The sequence below is a fragment of the Salvia hispanica genome, chromosome 2 (genome assembly GCF_023119035.1).
Source record: "Salvia hispanica cultivar TCC Black 2014 chromosome 2, UniMelb_Shisp_WGS_1.0, whole genome shotgun sequence".
NCBI lineage: Eukaryota > Viridiplantae > Streptophyta > Magnoliopsida > Lamiales > Lamiaceae > Salvia > Salvia hispanica.
Window position 1 is genome coordinate 27467005 of NC_062966.1, and position 20541 is coordinate 27487545.

The 20541-nt window shown below is 38.8% G+C and overlaps 3 protein-coding genes across 8 annotated transcripts; 1 reads left to right on the forward strand and 2 right to left on the reverse strand.

The window, feature by feature from the left end:
- Positions 1 to 2245: 2245 nt before the first annotated feature.
- Positions 2246 to 7197, forward strand: LOC125205422. The gene is made up of 6 exons (XM_048104345.1): positions 2246 to 2527; positions 2633 to 3146; positions 3273 to 3994; positions 4086 to 4175; positions 5718 to 6500; positions 6717 to 7197. Exons 2-6 carry the CDS (start codon positions 3059 to 3061, stop codon positions 6852 to 6854), a joined length of 1821 nt encoding a protein of 606 aa, XP_047960302.1. The 5' UTR covers positions 2246 to 2527; positions 2633 to 3058; the 3' UTR covers positions 6855 to 7197.
- A 60-nt stretch (positions 7198 to 7257) lies between these two features.
- On the reverse strand, positions 7258 to 16796 carry LOC125205419. 6 transcript variants are annotated; one of them, XM_048104338.1, is made up of 21 exons: positions 15057 to 16796; positions 13730 to 13815; positions 13401 to 13485; positions 13128 to 13315; positions 12931 to 13014; positions 12419 to 12796; positions 12136 to 12196; positions 11784 to 11880; positions 11520 to 11626; positions 11205 to 11453; positions 10825 to 11066; positions 10519 to 10749; positions 10180 to 10401; positions 10026 to 10079; positions 9880 to 9945; positions 9637 to 9777; positions 9498 to 9551; positions 9263 to 9322; positions 8618 to 9013; positions 8327 to 8494; positions 7258 to 7492 (listed from the first exon to the last, which is right to left on the reverse strand). In XM_048104338.1, exons 1-20 carry the CDS (start codon positions 16396 to 16398, stop codon positions 8330 to 8332), a joined length of 4308 nt encoding a protein of 1435 aa, XP_047960295.1. In that variant the 5' UTR covers positions 16399 to 16796; the 3' UTR covers positions 7258 to 7492; positions 8327 to 8329. The 6 variants fall into 6 exon arrangements, with proteins under 6 accessions (XP_047960295.1, XP_047960296.1, XP_047960294.1 ...); XM_048104339.1 differs by lacking the exon at positions 7258 to 7492 and having other exon boundaries at positions 7858 to 8491; XM_048104337.1 differs by lacking the exon at positions 7258 to 7492 and having other exon boundaries at positions 7858 to 8494.
- A 2101-nt stretch (positions 16797 to 18897) lies between these two features.
- LOC125205426 (glycine-rich cell wall structural protein 1.0-like) lies at positions 18898 to 19703 on the reverse strand. Its single transcript, XM_048104350.1, is given in 2 exon segments — positions 18898 to 19365; positions 19367 to 19703. Coding segments are annotated over 2 exon segments (609 nt in total). The 5' UTR covers positions 19693 to 19703; the 3' UTR covers positions 18898 to 19082.
- Between the last annotated feature and the right edge of the window lie 838 nt (positions 19704 to 20541).

The window sequence follows — 20541 nt, forward strand, 5'->3', positions numbered from 1 at the left end:
AGGAATCATTTTTAAAAAATGAGTTTGGAATCTCAAAAGGATATTTTTCTTACTATGAATGGATGATATGCACTATTGTAAAACAATTGCAAAAAATATGTCAGTAATTTAACAATTTTCAAAAAGAAATTATGCAACACCTAACACGATTTAACATTAAATCGTCGACTTATTTAATCAATATTAAAATTACATTAAACTATGCCAATTTATTGTCATAAATTTGACGTGGTTATACATTTATAGAATGCTTTAAACGTGACGTTACACTTGCAATTAATTGATATTTTAAGCAATTAATTCAGATAATTAAAACGGATAATTTTGAAATAAATAAATGAGATTTTTGCAGATTAGCCTATTATTTACCTTCACAATGAATTACGTCAAAAAAGCATTGTGAAGATTTCATTGTTCCTTTATGCTAATTTTGGGAAGTAATTGTCGATTCTAGAAAGCAATTTTCTTGGTACTTTTCATGGATCTGTGTTATTTTTTGTATCTTTCTTTTTTCTATGAAACAAATTAAAGTTTATACAAGTACAACAAACTCAAAGTGCAAGTCACACTCATTTCAACTTTTCTTTTACAATTTCCTGTTTGCTTTTGATATAAGAAAAATGTTCAAATAAAAAAATAACAAACTAAAAATATGAAAATAATTCAAAATATAAATATTAAAAATAGAAAAATAATAAAGTAAACGTTCTATTTAAAACTATTACTACTATAAAAACAATAAAACTAAAACAAATTAGCAGCACACGAAATAACATTATTTTTTAGAAGCTAAAATAATCTTCTAGGAAAGGTTAATAGTAGAATCAAGTCATATATAGTTATTATGATTGTTAATCTATTTTTACACTATTATTCTATTTGGTAAACGATAATTTGTTACTATCAGAGATTATGATATTCTATCGGTTCACAAAAAGTATTCCACTTTTAGATATCACTCCCTCGAAAAAAAATTCTTCATTATCATTAGTCATATTTTTGAGGAAAAAAAAATGCTTATGACTATTCATCATAGATGTGCTTTTATATTATAGAAATCAAGACATAGGGGTCGGTTTTGATTTCATAGAATTTTTTAAAACTTTTAAATAGGGATATTAGCTCTATGATAGACTTTTCGAAAATTTATTTTTATTTCTATAAACTTTGAATTTGGCTTATATAGTTGTTGGTTAACCATATCTGGCTTTTAAGGATTTTATAATTATATCGCTATCATTTTTCAGTGATAACCATATCATATGTAATGTATTAATAAATAAAATGTAGCCGAATTTTGTCGTCTGTGAAAAAAAATCATCAACCATGTTACCACAGGTCTTGGTCGAGCTCAGAAAGAGACATTGGAGAACTTGAAAGCAATCGACCGAACCCTCCACCGAACCTTGAGTCACACAGGCCTCATGCTCGGATACCACTGTTGGGGATCGGTGGTGCACACCCGACTCCACATTAGTATGATATTGTCCGCTTTCGATAAAGCCTTTACGGTTTTGCTCTTGGGATACTCCCTAAAAGGCCCCATACTAATGGAGTTGGAGTAACCCATATATATGCTTGTAACTCGTATTCATTCTCTAATGTGGGATATTGTTTGCCCGCACACTTATTATGTTCGCCTTTTTATTGGATCGACTTGATAAGCAGACGATGATACTGGGTTGGATTCTGGTTGGATAAATATAATTATTTTATTTATTTATTATTTTATTAGAGTTATGAGTATGTTTTTATTTTCTCATTTCACATATGATGCATTTACTCTTTACTTTAACAATCATGACCGATATCACGACGTCGTCGGGTCATACCTCCTCCACAAAAAGTCTAAATCAGTTTGTGTTATTATCGCGTGGTTGTCGTGTGTTGTCATTATTGTGTTTTATCCCGTCGTGTCGGGCCATATCTCCTCCGCAACACGTTTGAATCGGTTCGTGTCATTATTGCGTGGTTGTCGCGTGCTGTCAAGTTTGTCCAGTTATTGTGTTTTTATCCCGTCGTGTCAGCATGAAGAAGGTCATATCACTAACGCATTCGTGTCATAAGTTGCCCCGCGTATGAGTTTATTCGGATTGACTTTATCAGCTCAATTTTCCATTTTTATCCACAATCCGAATAGATTAACCCGATGCTTTTAAAAGCTGAACATTGACATCCCTCCCGAGTATATACTTTAGTTTCTCAAGTCCACAAAATCGAAAAAAATCAAATTAAAAGACACAATATTTATTTGTGTACCCTAAGATTAGCCTCTCTACATTCACATTTAAATCCATCGTTGATGAAATTCACATCTTAATTTCGCCGCCTGCATTTTTCCTGCTGCCAAACACGTAAACTGCAAAAACGCTCAACAACTGCGAATTCACAATCTTTCCATTTTCTCCGTTCCCAAATTCGACCTTATATACTGTTTTGTGGTGAAGTTTTTCACTACTTTTAGTGTGGCGATTGTTGGAGGGGATATGGTTTTGTACGATCCCTTTTTAGGGGAATTTTTCACGAGGTAGGGTTACTTCTCTCCCTCTCTCAATCGATTTTTCGTATTTGGATATCTATGCGAACGAATTAGGTTTTTTCCTGGTTTCTGAGTGTATTTATCAATCGACAGAGCCTAGTTTTGGGGGAATTTGTCATTTAGGGTTTGCCTTTTTGATTCGCCGCATATCACATTCTGTTCACGGTTATCAGTGTGTGGTTTTGTGACATTTCAAGCGAGGGAAGATCGTGTATTGGCGATTTAATCGTGGAATTTGGCGGTTGGAATTGAAATTGTTAACAATGGAGTGAAGTAGGAAGAATTTTGATTGTTGATTGAATATTACGTGAGGATTGTGGGACAGTTAAGCAGGACGGTTGCATTCCTGGGGGTTGGGGAGAGTTTGGTTTCCAGGAGTTAATACACCGTCTAAAGGCACTGTTTGTGGGTCTAGAAAGCACGTTACATTCGAAAGGATTTATCTTGGGGATAATCAGTACTGTGTTGTGGCATTAGAATTTATTCTTTCTAAGAATAACTGGATCATGTCTGGTGCTGATGGAAAGAACTGAGCCAGCATTAGTTCCAGAATGGTTGAGATGCACAGGAAATATTGCCGGAGGTGGCGCAGCACTCCATATCTCAGGTAAAGTTACTTCGATGATCTTTCACGCATTCACTGCACTTTTTAATTTACCGATCATTTGCTCTGCCTGGATGTTTGGATTGTTATAATCTGGTTTTGATTGTTAATTTCTGTTTTTCTTGTCAGATACTTCTTCGCCGCGAAGTAGGCCTTTTAGGAGCAATAGTGAGAAGGAAAGCTCACATTACCTTCAGAGGAGTTCTTCGTCGAATTCTAGGCGTAGTTCAGGTAGTAATGGCTCTGCGAAGCATCCGTATAGTAGTTTCTCAAGGAGCCACTGGGACAGAAACCGTGACAGGGAGAAAGAGAAGTCTATTTCTGAGGACTTCTGGGAGCATGGCTCTTCTGACCCTTTGGTGGGTATATTAACTAGTAAAGTTGAGAGAAATGCCTTGAGGCGTTCTCAGTCATTGGTTTCAAGAAAGACTGGTGAACCTTCACCTCAGAGAGTAGATAACAAGGACTCACCTATTCCTGGGAATGGTGTCCTTTCGCGGGGGAGCAAGCTAAATGTAATTCAGAAGTCTGTGTTTGAAAAGGATTTTCCATCGCTGGGGACTGAAGATAAGCAAGGTGTAGCGGGAATTAGGAGAGTCTCATCTCCTGGTTTGAGTTCTGCTGTTCAAAGTTTGCCCATGGGCAGCTCAGGGTTTCTTGGTGGTGAGAAATGGACATCTGCTTTAGCAGAGGTGCCTGCTGCTGCTGCAAATAATGGCACATGTCACTCTCCTGTCCAACAGAATGTTTCTACATTTCCAAATTCATCTTCTGGGGTTTCTAGTACTGTTGGTCTTAATATGGCCGAGGCACTGTCACAGCCTGCAACACGTGTTAATGCTAATCCCCAGGTAATTAGTGAATGTTCCTTATATGTTCATATATTTATATCTTTGCTAGTGATTACATTGTAACTTATAGTTTCTTCAATGAAAATTGCAGCTACCAGATAAGAGTCAGAGACTTGAGGAGTTGGCCATCAAGCAATCGAGACAATTAATTCCTGTGACACCTTCAATGCCTAAACCATTGGTAAAAGGAGTGATTATGCTACATTATTTAGATTATCTGATTATATGATGACACCTTGCAAAATTCTCATTCACCTTGAACATTATAGCAGTTCTGCTGTGACATTTTAATTTTAAGCCCTTACTTTTACTCTCTTGTTTACAAAATAAAAGCATGAGGTGCTACTTTATTTATAGCCAAGGCAAAACATGTTTTGTCAGATCCTATAGACAACAGGATAGCATGCAATTCGTCTCTATTAATTTATATGCCTAGCATGTGTTTTTTCTCAGCATGACTGTATTCGCTGTTTCAGACTTCAGCAATGATAAATTCATCCAGGCACGCCTGTCTTGAGCACACAGCCTTACTTTTTTTCTTCTGTGTGGAGTAGTTAGAGGCATGGGGTCTTATTTAAAAAAAAAAAAGTAGTTGAATGGTATAAGTATCTGAAACAGATAATTGGCCTCTATAAGGACTTGGTGCACACACTCACTTCTAAAAGTTTGTGAGTGTTCTATGACAGTTGAGTTTCCTTTTTCTTCCTCCTGAATTAATGCAACATCACGGTACTAAAACTGTTACTAGTTCTCACTGCCGTAATACCCTGTCATATGACTACAAATAAATGTGCCCCTCATCAAATTCTTTCATGCCATGCCTTTTCTGGTAGAGCCCATCCAATTCTCCTTCAGTTTTAGTGATGACCTTGTTTTTCGTACTCTTGTGTTGCCACTTGCCAGATCCTTAAAAGTTGGTTGTTGGTAGTACAACACAGGCAGGCCAATTTTGTAAAAGTCTGATTGAATCAGTTATTCTTTTTCTCATAACCATCAAATTCACTGTAATTTGTTATGTATTTGAGTGTGTTGTGGAATTGGTAAACATCTGCTGACGAATTGGTTCTACTCTGAGAATTTAAACTAACTGAGTGTAGTAACTAGTAACTACTAGTCTGATCAAGTTTGGGCAATATGTAGTTGAGACACTGTGTGATTATGAGTCTCTGTCAGGAAAGCACTGCTACTTACGATTCCACTCCTCTTTTCTTCTATTTATAGGGAGATTCCTATGGCCATATCTCTGCTAGACTATTAGAACTACCAAACCTAAAAGAGTTTACCCCTCAATGCATGCAGTATGTTGTTTCTAGGATTTTACATGCAAACATTAGTTATTGCGGCAAACTTTGTCATGCTCTGTACTTGCCCAACTAATCTAGTTGATACTGAGCATGCCATATCTCTTCTGCATTTTTCCAAATCTATACTTTGCATTCATATTTACAACTAGTTCAGACTATGAGTTACTTAAATATGGAACTATATCAAATGATGGTCAAAAGTTAATCTGCTCTGTATACTGATGCGCTGTCATGAATCATGATCATTGATTATGTTGAGCTAGCTTTTCTTAATTCACAGTAAATGCAACCTATGTAAATGGTCATTATATCACTTCTTGGCTTATATGTTTGCTATAATGTAATGCGTTGGATGGCAAGTGGTGTTCTTGTCTTTGACTAGGATGATTGTATGTGTTAAAATCGGCTACACTTTTCAGGTTCCTGGCACTGCAGATAAATCAAAGCAATCAAAGATTGCTCTGAGAACCAATGAGATGACTTTGGCACCCAAGGCTATTCATGCACAACCCAATTCTTCTCATTCTGTTAATCAATCTCGTGCTGGACAAACCAGGTCTGATTCTGCAAGCAACTCTCATGTTGGAAAGTTTCTGGTTCTTAAACCCGGCCGTGAAAGTATCGTCGTTGGACAAAAGGATGTAAATAGTGCACCTGGTAATGGCAATGGAAAAGTAGCTAAAGATGGCCAGCTTGCTATGGGTTCAAGTACTGCGACTGCATCAAATAGTGCAAGCAATGTGAGGGTTTCTGTTCTTGAAAACAAGTCTGCTGCCCTATCTCTAGGATCAAGATCCCCCGTGGAAAAGAAATCGCCCCAATCTCTGGCACAAAGTAGAAGTGAATTCTTTAATCTGATGAGGAGGAAAACCTCAGTCCGTGCTCCTGCCATTCACTCAGATTCAAGTTCGGATATTCTCTCTCCCACTGCAGAGACAACTGTAGAAAATTGTAAAGAAGGCCATGCTTCTGACACTCCTTGTGTTTTGGAGAATGGAAACCAGATGGTGTGTAATGGTGATAGATATGACATTACTGAGAAGACAGGATGTCTTCCGGATGTCGGAGACAGTAGCTTGTCTAGTCATGGATCAATTTACCCTGATGCAGAAGAGGCTGCTTTCCTTCGATCACTTGGCTGGGAGGAAAATGGTGAAGATGAAGGATTAACTGAGGAAGAGATTAATGCTTTTTATCAGGAGGTGAGTCTGCCCAGTATTTATTTGTTACTACTAGTTCGATGTAGCACAATATTAGTAGTATTTCTTAGGGAATAATGGTGCATCCGCCATAAACTCCGAGACAATCCAAGTTGAAGAAAGCAATATGACATGTATACATTTGCTAAGATGGTCATTTGTTTTGTTAGCTCATCACCACGTACGTCTTAATTGACCCCTGTTACGTATTCTATGCAGTACATGAAGCAGAGGCCATCCATGGCAGCGTGTCAAAGCTCTCAGCCCAAGCAGCCTACACCGTCAAAACTTCCCAATGCTATTTCAGATGTTGCAATATCTGACTCCAGCTCCTCTGAGTCAGAGCCCGAAGCTTGATTGTCAGGACCATGCTGAAAGTTATGTGGAGAACTCAATTTTGTTTGCTTTTTGTTCTAGAGGAGACCTAAGGTTTTTGGTTGATAAGGATTTTTGGCTGTGGCAGAATGAGGGGCCGTATAATAAAATAGCTGGCACCTGATATTGGCAGAAACGGCATCTTGTTGACCGGTCTACGTCTGAAAGACAGGATAGGGGATGCACTCTTGCATTTTGCATTGACAGTAGTTGGTAGGACTTCTTTATGGTATTTTCTTTCTAGAGGTTGGGAAAAGAAGTTGCCATGTTTTGATTAATTTTACGCCAATAGAAAGGAAATGAAAAGTGGGTTACATATTTATTCTTTTGTTTGTAGGTTGGCTATTTTTTTGCTAATTCTCTTCACTTTTCCTGCACATTAATGTGGCATATAAAACAAATTTTATAAATGAGAAATAAGTCCTTTGAAACAGCAGCAAAGCATAAATTTGTGTTTCTACATTCTCATTTTCTTTCCTATACTTGCTGTTTTTCTTCATACTGCTACGGTTGCACATCTTTGTTTTTGAGCAGCAAGTGAGGCTTCGAGCCTTCTCCCCCACGTGGTGGAAGCTGTTCGTAACTAGTTTGTGCTTGATCTTGCTTAACAACTTCAAGCACTGTTGTGACAAAATTGAACAATTATGTAATTGAGACAACCAAAAACGTAAAGAGAAATAGATTTACATGTTTCACCAACATTGTTGGCTATGAACATGAGCAGAAAATCGAGAACACTATTCAGATTGTTTTCGGATTTCAGAGTTATATGTGCCCTATTTCTATATAAATAGGCACACACAGATTCAAGGCATACTACCAAGCACGGTATAAACAATATCTGTAACATGCGACTACCAGCAGACGTTTGAGTATCACACATGGGAGTACTACATAAGATAGATATAAATACATCTCATTCAGTCATTGATCACTGAACACATACATCAAAATAAATATAAATTGTTTGGACAGAAACCTTGGATGAATCTAATTGGACTAAATTGCGTTGATTCTTTTAATCATGATACCACTACTATATACACAACTTTACAAGATACTACAAGAAACATAGGCAGATGGTTTTGTACAATTATTACAAGCAGCAGAGCTCCATTGCCCCCTTTCCAACTAGGAAATGTATAATTTAGTTTAAAAAGGTAGTAAAAAATAAAGAAATAAGATGGCCAGAGAAATTGAGCCGCTGGACATACATACAATGGGAAAAATACACCCAATCCCACTTTACAGTATACTCTGACATGCATGTACAACAATGGTTCCGATCTATCATCATCTGCGCCGGTGAAATCGGCCCTTTCGGCATTAAACAGGGCCATACTGTTTGCCCTGTGTAGCATCAAATGTCCCAGGGAGATGATGATATGCATCGGGACTCAGCCGATGCAACGTCTCAGATCTAAAACGAGAGTGTCAGGCGAAACAAGTCTAACCTTTTATGTTCCATCTGGTTCTCGTGCTCGGGCATCTGAGACGGTCTCCTTGTCCTTGGATAGGCATCGTATTGGAACGTAAACGAATCCTTTTGGTAGCCGCTGATTCTTCATGGATGCTTGGTCTGATGTCATTATGAGCTCTTTTTCGAAGGTTTCAGTGTGCTGCTATACCAACATTTAACAAGAAGGCACATCCTATTAATTTGAAAAGTAGAATAATGTGACATATATCACGATATACATTATACGAAAAGAATATGAATTTTGGAAACCTGGTCATGGACGTACTTTTCTACTTCTCGTTCGTTTTTCAGTGTCATTGGAGGGATTCCTCGGTTTGGCGGAAGGTCTCTGGGGGATTTTCTTCCCAGCAAAAGACTGTCTCTCTGGTGGTTTCAGAGAATTGACATTCTGCGATGTTGAACTGTCCTCTGTTCTCTGATCGTTATCCACGGTCATGGGGATTTTAACACGCCTCTTACCAGCGACTGTGCTGTCGACCGATATGTCATCTGATCTTTGAATCATTTCACTGCTTGTGTAACCATCAGTGTAACCTTTGATGGAGGTTGTTGCAGATTCTGAACTAACTTCAGGTTGGTAAAATGGATGACGAGCCAAGTTAGACAAAACGGAGTCTCGACTTGAAGCAAGAATATCATGAGAGCAAAGAACCAATTCACGCTGCAAAGTAGAAGGTTAGGTTAGTATTTGATTAGTATATACTCCCTCCGTCCCCCATTATTATTTTTATAAAACGAGTGCAGAAACGGAAGTGTGACTCCTAATGGGGGACGGAGGGAGTATAACGATAGGAGCAAGAAAGAGGAGAAGTTGCTAACAGCAGTATAACAATGAGAAAACATAAGAAGTGATTCCATTAATATAGAATCGGTAATTGATCTATGAAAATTCCCAGGGAAGTAATCTTACTTTCAATTTCTCCCTTTTTATAATTCTCTCGCACAAAAGTCGCAATCTCTCCAATTCAACCTACAGGAATCATAGCAGAAAGACCAAACATCAGCTCTTGATAAATTTCGCTGAAGAATTTACATCAGAACACTTCTTATTTATGGGTTCAACTAACAAAGAACTATCTAAAACAGCTGAATGAGGTACAATGAGCAGATTAAACCAACCAAATATTGCACCAGCTATCACTTACCCTGACTTGCTTAAGGCTCTTGAACTCTTCCACACCATGCTTCTGAGTGTCAGCCTGACATATACAAAACTCAAAAGTTATATTGCATGGAAACCACCTCTTCACAAAAATTTACAAGGCAGAAGGAAAGAAGTCAAACCTTTGCTTTTTGTTCAACACTGTGCTTTTCACAGTAAGCCTTATGCTGCAACTTGTCACCATTAGTCCTCACAGTCATGTAGAAACCAGCACTTCTAGCACAAGTAGGATGAAATGTGGTTTGACAGTGACCGTAACTACACTGCAGATAAGCAAAATAACAGAGAAAAATGACTTATGCATGGAAGACAACTTCAAAGTAGGAAGCATGACAGACAGATAAAAATAAATCTGATGTCTTCACCTTAAGGCAAACACCCTGTTTTCGACGGCAAACAGTGCAAGTATCACATCCCCTAGACACATTATCCTGGAAAACAAATAGAGCTGCTTTAAACTAAAGAAGAACAAAGACCAATGGGGAAGACAGGTATAGTGACAGCCAGTTACCATGCCCACAATAGGACTGACTTGTCCCCTTTTGTATGTTGACTCTAAAACCCACTACATCAAGATCAAAATAAGAACACTTTAGCTTTGAGAAGGATGCCAGGGATACAATTTCCAGATAGAAATAAATGGCAGATTAGAAAGAATCAATTACTTCAGCACATAAGGCATGTATCCATTGGCCACCAACTGACTTTCTAAAAGCACCTGCAGTGCCTCCACATAGACCACATTCGGCAACATAGTAGGGCTTCTCCCAAGAATTTGTTGCCAGAGCTCCCGAACCCCGAGAAGAAAATAAGTCCTCACACAATTCACAGTGCCATGGCCCAGTGGCACTTCTATCACTACAGTAGCAATCCATGTGAACTGTAATCTGCATTCCAAAAAGAATTGGCGCAAGCAGTAATATATATCTGATTGTCCATGAAACATGCAGAAATGTAAGATCAGAACTTTGAAGAGAATTTCAAAAGAATGTTATGGCAAGAACCTTGCAACTTGAACAAACTAAAACAGGATTCAAGGCAGTCTCTGGACGTCTGCATACGTCACATGTCCTAGGATGGTCTTTCAAGAACTCAGAAGTTGACCGGGCAGAATCCGAGTTCACATCAGATGAAGACCTCACGACAGCAGCCCTTGAAGTAGTCTCTTTTGCTCGAGGATTGAGCTTGGAGTAGAACCCAGGTCTTACATCAGATGAACCATTCTTATGAAGATCCTGGATGAAAACACATATATGAAAAAAGTTCGAAGCAATAGATCCAAAATCAAGGAAATTTTAGAAAAAGTGTACCTCATGTTGATCTTCTAGTGTGTCCTTCCTAAGTGATGATATTCTAGAGGAAGCTGCAGCTGCAGCAGTTGCAGCAGCCAGTACAGCTTGAGCTTCTTTATGCCTACGTTCTTTCCTTCCCTGCTTTTTGGCTTCTCTAAGCTCAAGATTATACTGACTAACCAGAACAGCATCCCATTTTTGTTTTCCTGCAGCATCTAACTCCTGTGGAAGACTCCTAACAACCTTTGAAATCAAATCATCTGCCAGATTGATACAGCAAGGAAAATATTCAGTACCCACTTAAAATGGTATAACTCTAATCAACCACACAATGTGCACTAATATGCCACAGAAAAAAGAAAACATAGAAGAAATGCTAACAGGTTTAGAGTAGAGACCACTTATTCGTTTTCTCATAGTAGCATTGCAAATGAGCTGTTGTTGATAATATATAAGCGCTCCTTCCACTTCATCTCCAGGAGATAGTTTTAATATACCCAGGTTTCTTGCCTTGGCCAATTGATCAATATTCAAACCCTCACAACTGGTAGTCTGGTCAGAAGATGTAGCTGGACGGTTATCAATATTGCAACCAAGACCTGAACTGGAAGATACTTTCATCTGCGAAACTTCCCGATCTCTCAAAACTGCCAAGAAACTAATCAATCCCGGAATTTGACAGGCAAAAAACGGAGAAGCAGACAGGAACCTACCTGCAGACTGGTCGGATACAACTTTTTCAAGCATGTCACTCTTGGTCTGCATCAATTTACAGTAGATAAATGGATGGATGTATGAAGCATGGTTTACTTCCCCATTTCTAAATAACAAAATGCAAGAAAGAGGTCAGTGTCGAAGAAACCCGATCTTAGACAAGACAACTAAAAGGAGAACTAACTAGAATCTAGTTAAGACCCCTTACTGCATCCATAAGTCATTGAGAGGGTAAATAAAAGGAATCTCAAATAAAAGATTACCTGAAAACGAGTGAACAGGCATCCATCGTCTGAGATTGTTTGGTTTCCCCAACCAGATCATCTTCAGAGAGACACTGCACTAGAGCTCTGAGCTCGTCTGCCAATGACAGAATAAAATCAGAAGAAGCACATACATACCAAAAAACAAGGTAGGAGCAAACAAGGAATTCCAGGACCCAAGATGTAAAAAATAATTAAAATGATGCAAGATGCCAATGAGTGAAGCAACAGCAGTAGCTTGTATTGTGTTGAGTAAAAAGTTCTGTCTAACATCTATACATTCTTTTTTAGAGCTAGTTTCACAGGTCTAGAACCTCAGTATCCTTGAGTAAAACAATTTAAGAAAACAAACCTTCAATTTTGACAGAATTATTTGCTGAATTATCTTGCTGTTGCTGAGGACCGGGCAAAACCTGCATACCAGAAAGTAAAACTTTTAAATGCCTCATTAAAGCCAAGGAAAACCGACAAAGGCAAGAATCAGAGTTAAATCTACAGTCAATTTTACATAAAAACAACGCGAATTTCATTTCGCGAAATTAAAGTTAAACAGTAAATTACTTAAGTATATAACAGAAATTGACCTTCCGTACATTTATACTTCCAAAAAAGCAGACTGAAAATAGTATCAATACCGTTTTGGACTCATCCGGCCAGGAGTCACTTAGCACGTCATTGGAGTGTTCTCCAACAAGAAGAGATAGACAGGCATCGCCCTCAGTTGTTTCGTTGTGAGTCTTGTCAGTTGAAAGGCATGAGTTATCGTCTTTCATAGTCCACACACTGCTTTTGGTTCTTCTCCGAGGTGGCACAGATTTAACTGGAACAGCGTCAGAGATATCAGACTCCTCTATTGAAACATCACCAACACCTTCAGCTACACCTAGCATGGGCTTTGATCCTAAAGATGATCTAATCATCACTTGCAAAGTCTTTTGTAGGTTACCAACATGAACATGGGTCTTCAACCATTTAAGTAATTTATATTGCAACTCAGGAACCATGTGATTTTCCTGTATAAACAAAAATGGGATAATGAGAAGATAAGTAACCAGGAAGTAGGACCAGCAAGTTCAACCAAAAGTAATTGGTCTGGAACAAGAAATATCTTAACTGACTCTGCTCAGTAAATTAATCAAAGCATTACCTTGAGTACTGTATTTAAAGAATCAGCAGAAACACCAATCTCTGAGGCGAGATCTCCAGCATTAACTTTCCCTAGATCGATCAACTGTGAAAACAAAATATAAAAAATAGGATAAGTAACACAAAGAATCTGCCAAAAGAAAGGAAACAAAATCAAGTAAAATATAATATCTGGCTGTTCTGGTAATCATTCAATACCTTCTTCAAAACCATAGAGAAATTGGGAGGACCGCAAGTATCGACGCCCTCATTGCCATTCCTATCTGCAGAATGAAGAGCAGTACGAAGTGCAACTCCATTTTCTGGGTGATTGTCAGAACTTGTACTATCTACCAAGTCCTCCCCATCCAGAACAACATCATTCAGCTTGCGAAGATCCAAATCAGCTATTCCAAAGTAAATAACCAACTTATAACCATTCTTGTGGTTAATGATATCACTCATGCTTTCTAACATAAAAAGTAATTTCACCTGTCAACGGAATGTCCCCAATATCTTGACAGCCACTGTCAGACTGGACTTCTGAATGCTTTGAACAAAAAGCACGCAATTCAACCTAAAAGATATGGCATACATCAATATCAGTGCAAAAATTGTAGAAGACTGAATATTACAACATGAAGAACCTCGAAGGGCAATAAGGCAAGATATGCACATGCATGCACATGCTAATAACATCCCAAAATGTATGTAAAATCACTCATGATTATTAGGACAACAGTTCCACTGAAGTTAATAATATGAAGGGTGGACTAACTGTTGGTCCATAACTAATAACATAAGACCAAAAAGAAAAACACCTCATCAGATCTAATCTTGCCCCATATCTCCATTCTGTGTTTTGCTTCCCTTGCACAAATAGGATGGAACGATGCTCTGCACGATCCTAATAAACACCAAAGGAAACAAATCTAATCAGTATACCAACACCTGGATAAAGACAAAAGGAATCATAATCATCAATTTCAAGAAGACAGATATCTCATGATATAAGACGACTCTATTTAAAATGTTCTTATTTACCAGAAAGATGAAACAAAAAACCCAACATCCTTTACAGAAGTACCAGCTATGCAAGACCATACAGCAGAGAGGAACTCTATTCCAATATTACAGCTATTCAGGTCAAAATTTATCACTAAACTAATTCAGTTTAACCACACAAGTATAACGAAAACCACGTGCAAGTTGGACCACTCTTCCGGCATAAATTAATATATCTTGGTTGGACAAATTTGGGTCAAATGTACCAATTAACTTAGCCTGTTAGTCCAGAAATCTTTTCTATGGAGAATGAGTTAGAAACCCTTAAGCTCTCTACAGAGTGATCTTAAAGTGGGTACAGAAATATCTAATGTAGTTTTCTCAGTTCAATAAGGGGGACAAAATCTAATTCAAGAGTATAGGGTCTACTGCCAGCAATTAAGTAGCTTCCAGTTATTTACTAGTTGAAGGTGTCATCCCCACTTGAATATATTGAGGAATAATAGAGTGTAGGCAGCTGCATCAATATGTTTCCATAATAGAAGAAATGCCTATTGTTCTCCTGTTAATAGCATTCGATATAGTACGAGTAAACAAATCTTAAGTCAATAACAATATTGTGGGAAATTAATTTTTGTCGTGAAATCTTGAAAGAATCTTGGAGAATATTAGCCGACCATCTTGATATTTTAAACCACCCCACTTGACAGGGCTCATCAGCATTGAAAAGATCATTATTCAAAATGTGACCAGAAAAAGAATATCATACAAAATTGCTGATATTAAGCAGTAGCATAAATATTCAGAGGTGCTGGCCATCATTGTCATTGCACATATGTATGAATTTCCATATCGAATGTTCAAATGCCCCATTCCATACATTTAAATTTGAATACCAAGGCTTTTATTACTTATGTTTACTCAAGGCTACAAGTTCTAATACCTATAAAGAAAAGCATAGAACATGAACAGCTTCCTGGGAATCAAATACTTATAAGATGATAAAACCAACAGTTAATGAGCGATAAGGATTAATATATGAACTTATAAAACCGCAGCAGATTACAAATAGCACAGATTCTTCATCCTGACACCTTACAAAAAATGTAGGAGCCTCTAACATAAGAAAGCAACAAAACATACCATTGCTGCATCGGACACAGGTACCGTGCTTAACCTTGCACAAATAACAAATTATCTTCCTTCTTGTGTCCTTCAATTCTTCCATATTAATGATAGATTCCGTTGTACCAATGTTATCAAGATAAACCTCAGGCATCCACAGGCAACAAAATAAATGAGCGAACTTCGACTTAGACTCGTCATTCTCGTTTCCAAGTCCTCTTTCCAGCACAGGTTTCAGGGCACCACCTTGCTTTGGACAGAGTAAACATGGTTTCTCTACACTCATGTCCACAATATTCCTCCATTTACACCATGAGCATAACCACAAACCATCTACATCTTCTTGAACTCCATAACACTTTTGATGCACCACCATCCCACAAGAAGAACACTTGATCAACTTATTCAAGAGGTCGCCAATGTCACCATAACTACAATAATGGCACACAGACTCTAAACCTTCAACTGGACGTACTGCAAGGAGCTTGTCCAGCCCAGCATCTTTCCCGAAAAGCTTTCGTTTCTTGGAGGGCCGCTCTGATGCCAAATAAATCCTGTTCCTTGAACCTAGAAGCCATTCTACACCACTACAAGAAGTAGTAACTTCCTCGCTATTCAGTCTTTCGTCAGCACCATTTTCTTCAATAATTTCCAATTCCTTTCTTTCGACTTCATCATCATCAACAATATCCATAGAACAAGGCCCATTCTCTTCTTTCTCAATCTTCACACCCGGGTTCAACTCAACACTATTTTCCAAGTTCAAGCTGTCCTCACAGGCTCTTGAAAGCATCCTATTGATCATGCCATATCGGTTACACAAACTTTCATCATTATCCAAAGCCGGGACTAAGAAACACTTCTCACTGCTCGAACACCCAACATTCGAAACCCTCTGAAGCCTCTCGACATCCTCAGCAGTCAATTCACGAAAATATTCCTCATTCTCCGCCCAAAAGTTGTTCCCCCGAGACCTCCCCGAGGCCGAGGACTTCTTGTGCTCCGAGCTCGAGTGCAACTTCTTGTGCCGTTTCCTACTATCCGATTGCCTACTCAACAAATGCGACACCCCACTAGGTAAACTGTTCCCACTAGAAACCAACGCGGTGGGCACTTGAGAGTCCTCCGAATCAAAGGGGGAACGAAACGACAGCGCCTTGAAAGCTTGAGCATACAAACCAAGCTCAACTCTACAAGCCGGGGGCAATTTCGTAAATTCCAAAGAATACGAGGGCTTTTCCGTAAATTCCCGCTTCAAATTAGGGCTGCCGCAATTCGAACCAATTACCTTCGCCTGGGCGGCGCCCCTACCACCACCGGCCATCCCCTTCCTCCGCCTCTGGCATCTGCCGCCAGTCATCGCGTTCCACTACCGCCGCCCTTGCACCATACCATTCCCAACAACAACAAGCCCTAAAATCCTAATTTCACCCTAAATAAAAACGATTTCCGAAAAATTCAATCCCCGTCCTACGAAATACAGGCTCTAACAGAGAGAAAAGGAGAAGAAGCGCGGAGGGGGAAGAGAGATTGAACGCATCTGCTTCGTTCTCGGTTGCGGCTAGGGTTAGGGTTCCTATTCGGTTTTGGGGGTAAAAAACAATTTGGGGCTATTTTTTAATTATTTTGGGGTCAGTTTCGTTATTTGGAATTGGATCCGTTTCGAAATAATCCTTTTTTTCGCTTTCTAGAGAGAGAAAGAGTCGCGTTTTTTGATAGAGAAAATAGTGCGTGTGTGTGTGAGAGAGAAAGAGAGCAAGTGAGAGAAAGGGAGAGTGCGAGTAAAGTGTACCCGCTTCCAAATTTAAAGGACGCGTCGTTTGGGAGTCATTGACTGCATTCGGTGTACTGAGCCAAGCCAATGAATATTAGTGTTTTTGATAGACTTATATATGAAGGGTGACGTGGGAGATTCGGATTGGGTTTGGTATTTGACTTGGATTTTGTGTATATGTGCACTTGGAGGCAGGGAACCGAAATTAGTGGCTACTTACTTTCTTGCAATGTGGTCCTGTTGGAATTTATATTTGCATACAGGGGCCTGTGGAAGTTAGAATTAGTAGATGGACACCTAGTTTTCTGAGTGATTGCATATCTTGGTGAGTATATATTGTTTTTTTATTTTTTTAAAGGGAAGAAGCTGAGATTCTTTAGTTGAGAGAATCTTTGGGATTTTTTCAGTGAAATGGGGGCCCGGGATGGCTCCGCAATGGGGGGAGAGGCGGCAGAGGCGGACGTCGTCGGCGCGGCCCGATATCCGCAATGCCCGTTTGGGTGGGACAACGTATGGGGGTGGGTGGTTCGATTTTGTTTAAATTAAAAAATTATAATAAAGTCTCAATTTTCATTCAAATTATTAACAATCTCTCACAAAAATCGTCTCTCTGAAAAATGAATCTGAGGCTGGACAAAAAAACCCTTTGCAATCAAGATATAAAAATGTTCACGGAAGCCATAACTAATGGAAAAAGTTCGGTCAAACACCAGCGTTTTCCATAGTTGATTCGCATGTTCTAAATCAACATCTATGAATTTTGAATGTTTTAATTTTTTTCGTAATTAATGAATAAATTTAGCATTATTATATTTCTTTATCGTAGTTCAATTTTACAACTACAATATAATGTAAATTAATATAAGAGGCGTGAATAGGGGCGTGGTGGGTGGAGACGCCCCCGTCATGGAGTTGAGCGCAAAAAAAGAAGGGAATGATGACATTGCGGAAGTTGTAGCATGATGAGAGGCACCCACTGTGGATGCTCATAGAGTATATTGACTGTAAGGTCTCGTCTCGGATGCCCGGATGAGGGCTGAATCGGGGTCCTACCATATGGCACACCAGATGGGTTGGCCCTGATTTTAGCCCTGTGGAAGGCGGAGAACCTGGGTGAAGGCTGATCCTCTGTCCTGCGATACTATGGTGACACTCGATTAGATTCTAGCAAAAAAAAACGAGACAAAATTAGGTGTGTCCCATGTGAGTTTTGTTAAATAATCATGATTTTATTAGCTATTTGATTCTATTTTGTAAAACTGTTTAACCCGATTTGGCGCTAAACCTGATGGAGATGCGACGAGTACAAGTAATCCATCAATTTAGTAATAGCAGCATTTTTTTTCGCGCTTTGTTGATAGATTTTACTTCAATACCTCTCGTGACTCAATCTTGTGAAAGAGACTTGGAAATTGTTACTATTGGACTTCGTCGGCTATCACTTCATGGAGCTCAATTTGGGTGGGAAACTTTAGGCATAAATTGATGCATTCATTTTCTGTACTTGTTAATACAATTTCTATTCTTCACGTTTTGTTTAGTAAGATTATATTTGAGGAGCACTTTGATGAAAATGGTCTTTTTCAGTGCTTAATAAGACTCGTAGGTGATCCAGATGTGATTTGGTTGCATTGAACAAATAATGTGGGAGAAAACAAATTGATAGTATATCTATTATCTCTTGAGTAATGTGATCATAGATAATTAAAGGGTAAATCTGTAAATTTAATTTTCAGATTCAAGATAATTTATGTTGCATGACCAGTCCAACGACCAACCAAACTAAGCATTGTGTGCCATTTTTTACTTACTACTAATATATATTATTGGAGTCGCATTGAAAGGGTCGTAACACACATGCTTTATTATTCTAGTAAAGTAAAAGTCATGTTTTATAAGGGAAATATATATTTTGGGAATTTAAATTTTGACCAATCTTTTATAACAAAAATGCGCTACTGTTTTAAATGTCCCGGAAGGACCAAAATGATTATGAAAATTGTCACCATGTTTAGATGTTCACCATGTACAATGCACTTAAGATTGAAGAAAAAATAATTGTGTAATGATATGACCAAACCATGATTTAAGAAAACATTTGATTCATTAATATTTGACACAACATAATACATCTTCAAAGTACATCACCATATCATACATTTGATAAGCAACATATGCCATGCAATCACATTTTTTTCCAAATTTTTAAAATGAACATTAATAATCATAATTTTGCATCTTTGGGTAATAACTTGATCCAAAACACACTTCTACGGGGTATAGCCACCATGACCGCCCCCTTCGCCGCTACCAGAGCCTCCACCATATCCACCTGCATGCTCGCCACCACTGGCATAACCTCCTCCAGCACCACCACCAGCCCCATGCCCACCACCTCCCGCAACCGATCCTTCCCCTCCCGCATAACCCCCACCGGCCCCGGACCCACCTCCATGCCCACCCCCTCCTGCAGCCGACCCTGCTCCACCAGCATATCCACCGCCCCCGCCAGTCCCACCTCCTTCACCACCGCCTCCATGTGCTCCACCATGAGCCTCCTCCACCACCCGCACCCGCACCTGCACCTCCCCCACTACCATATCCTCCCGCTCCCCCTCCAGCCGCCCCACCGGCACCCCACCATGCTCCCCACCGCATACCTCCATATCCAGCCCCACCTCCAACACCACTCCCTCCACCGCTAGCATATCCACCATGCTCTGCCACAGCCCCACCAGATCCTCCCCCTCCACCATGCCCTCCACCACCAGCACCGCCATAGCCACTCGGCTCGTAGCTAGTAAGCGTCCTAGCAGCAGAGCATATCGCTACACCCAACAACACAAAGAAAACAACATTAAAAACTCTATTTGAAACCATTTTGAATGGAATGAAAACGGTTGATGAGAATTGCATGAAATTGTAGGCTATTTATAGGCGCTACAAAGCACACAATTGGATCAAAAGTGCGATTTCCAACAGTTGAAATTTGATATCTTCGAAAAGAGAAACGCGCTTTGTCCCACTAAGTGGTCCATTTTAGTAGCACATGCCTCTATCTATAGTGTGCTTCTGCTGTCTCCCACATTTTCATAGCCAAATCATGCTTCATATCCTATCAAGATTTTGAAATATTATATGATGCTAATTCTGAGAATTTGCCAGTTTTGATGTACTTATCAACATTGCCTATCTATGATTGGGTATTTTTATCTTTCCCAAAATTCATTCATTCTCAAGTTGTCAACAAAACTAATTAATCAAAGGATTTAGAATGTCCTCAACTTTAAGTTATAATCCTAAGTTATAATCAAATTTAGTTGCATTAAGTTATAATCCCAAGTTTTATTTGAATATGAGCAGAATTTATTCATTTTCACACACATTTACATTTATGCACAAGGAGAAAACGTCTTACCAGCTGAATTACGCTTATGCTTCGTTATAGTATTATTTTGGTGTCAAGTGCCTACCTTTGGTTATTTTTGTATTTTATCTTTTAACTTCTTGGAATTCAGTTCAATTTTATAGCATGGGATTTCAAATTCAAGTTACTAAATGATTACACCATTTCTCTAAGCCTCAGCATAGTAAAAAATGCAAATTAGAGCTTATTATATTACAATATAGTTTTCTAGTAAGAATCATTAGATTAATGTAATAAGTAGTATAGATTAGTGAAACAAGTATTATTTTTGGACTTGTTGATAGAATTTCAATTTTCAATGT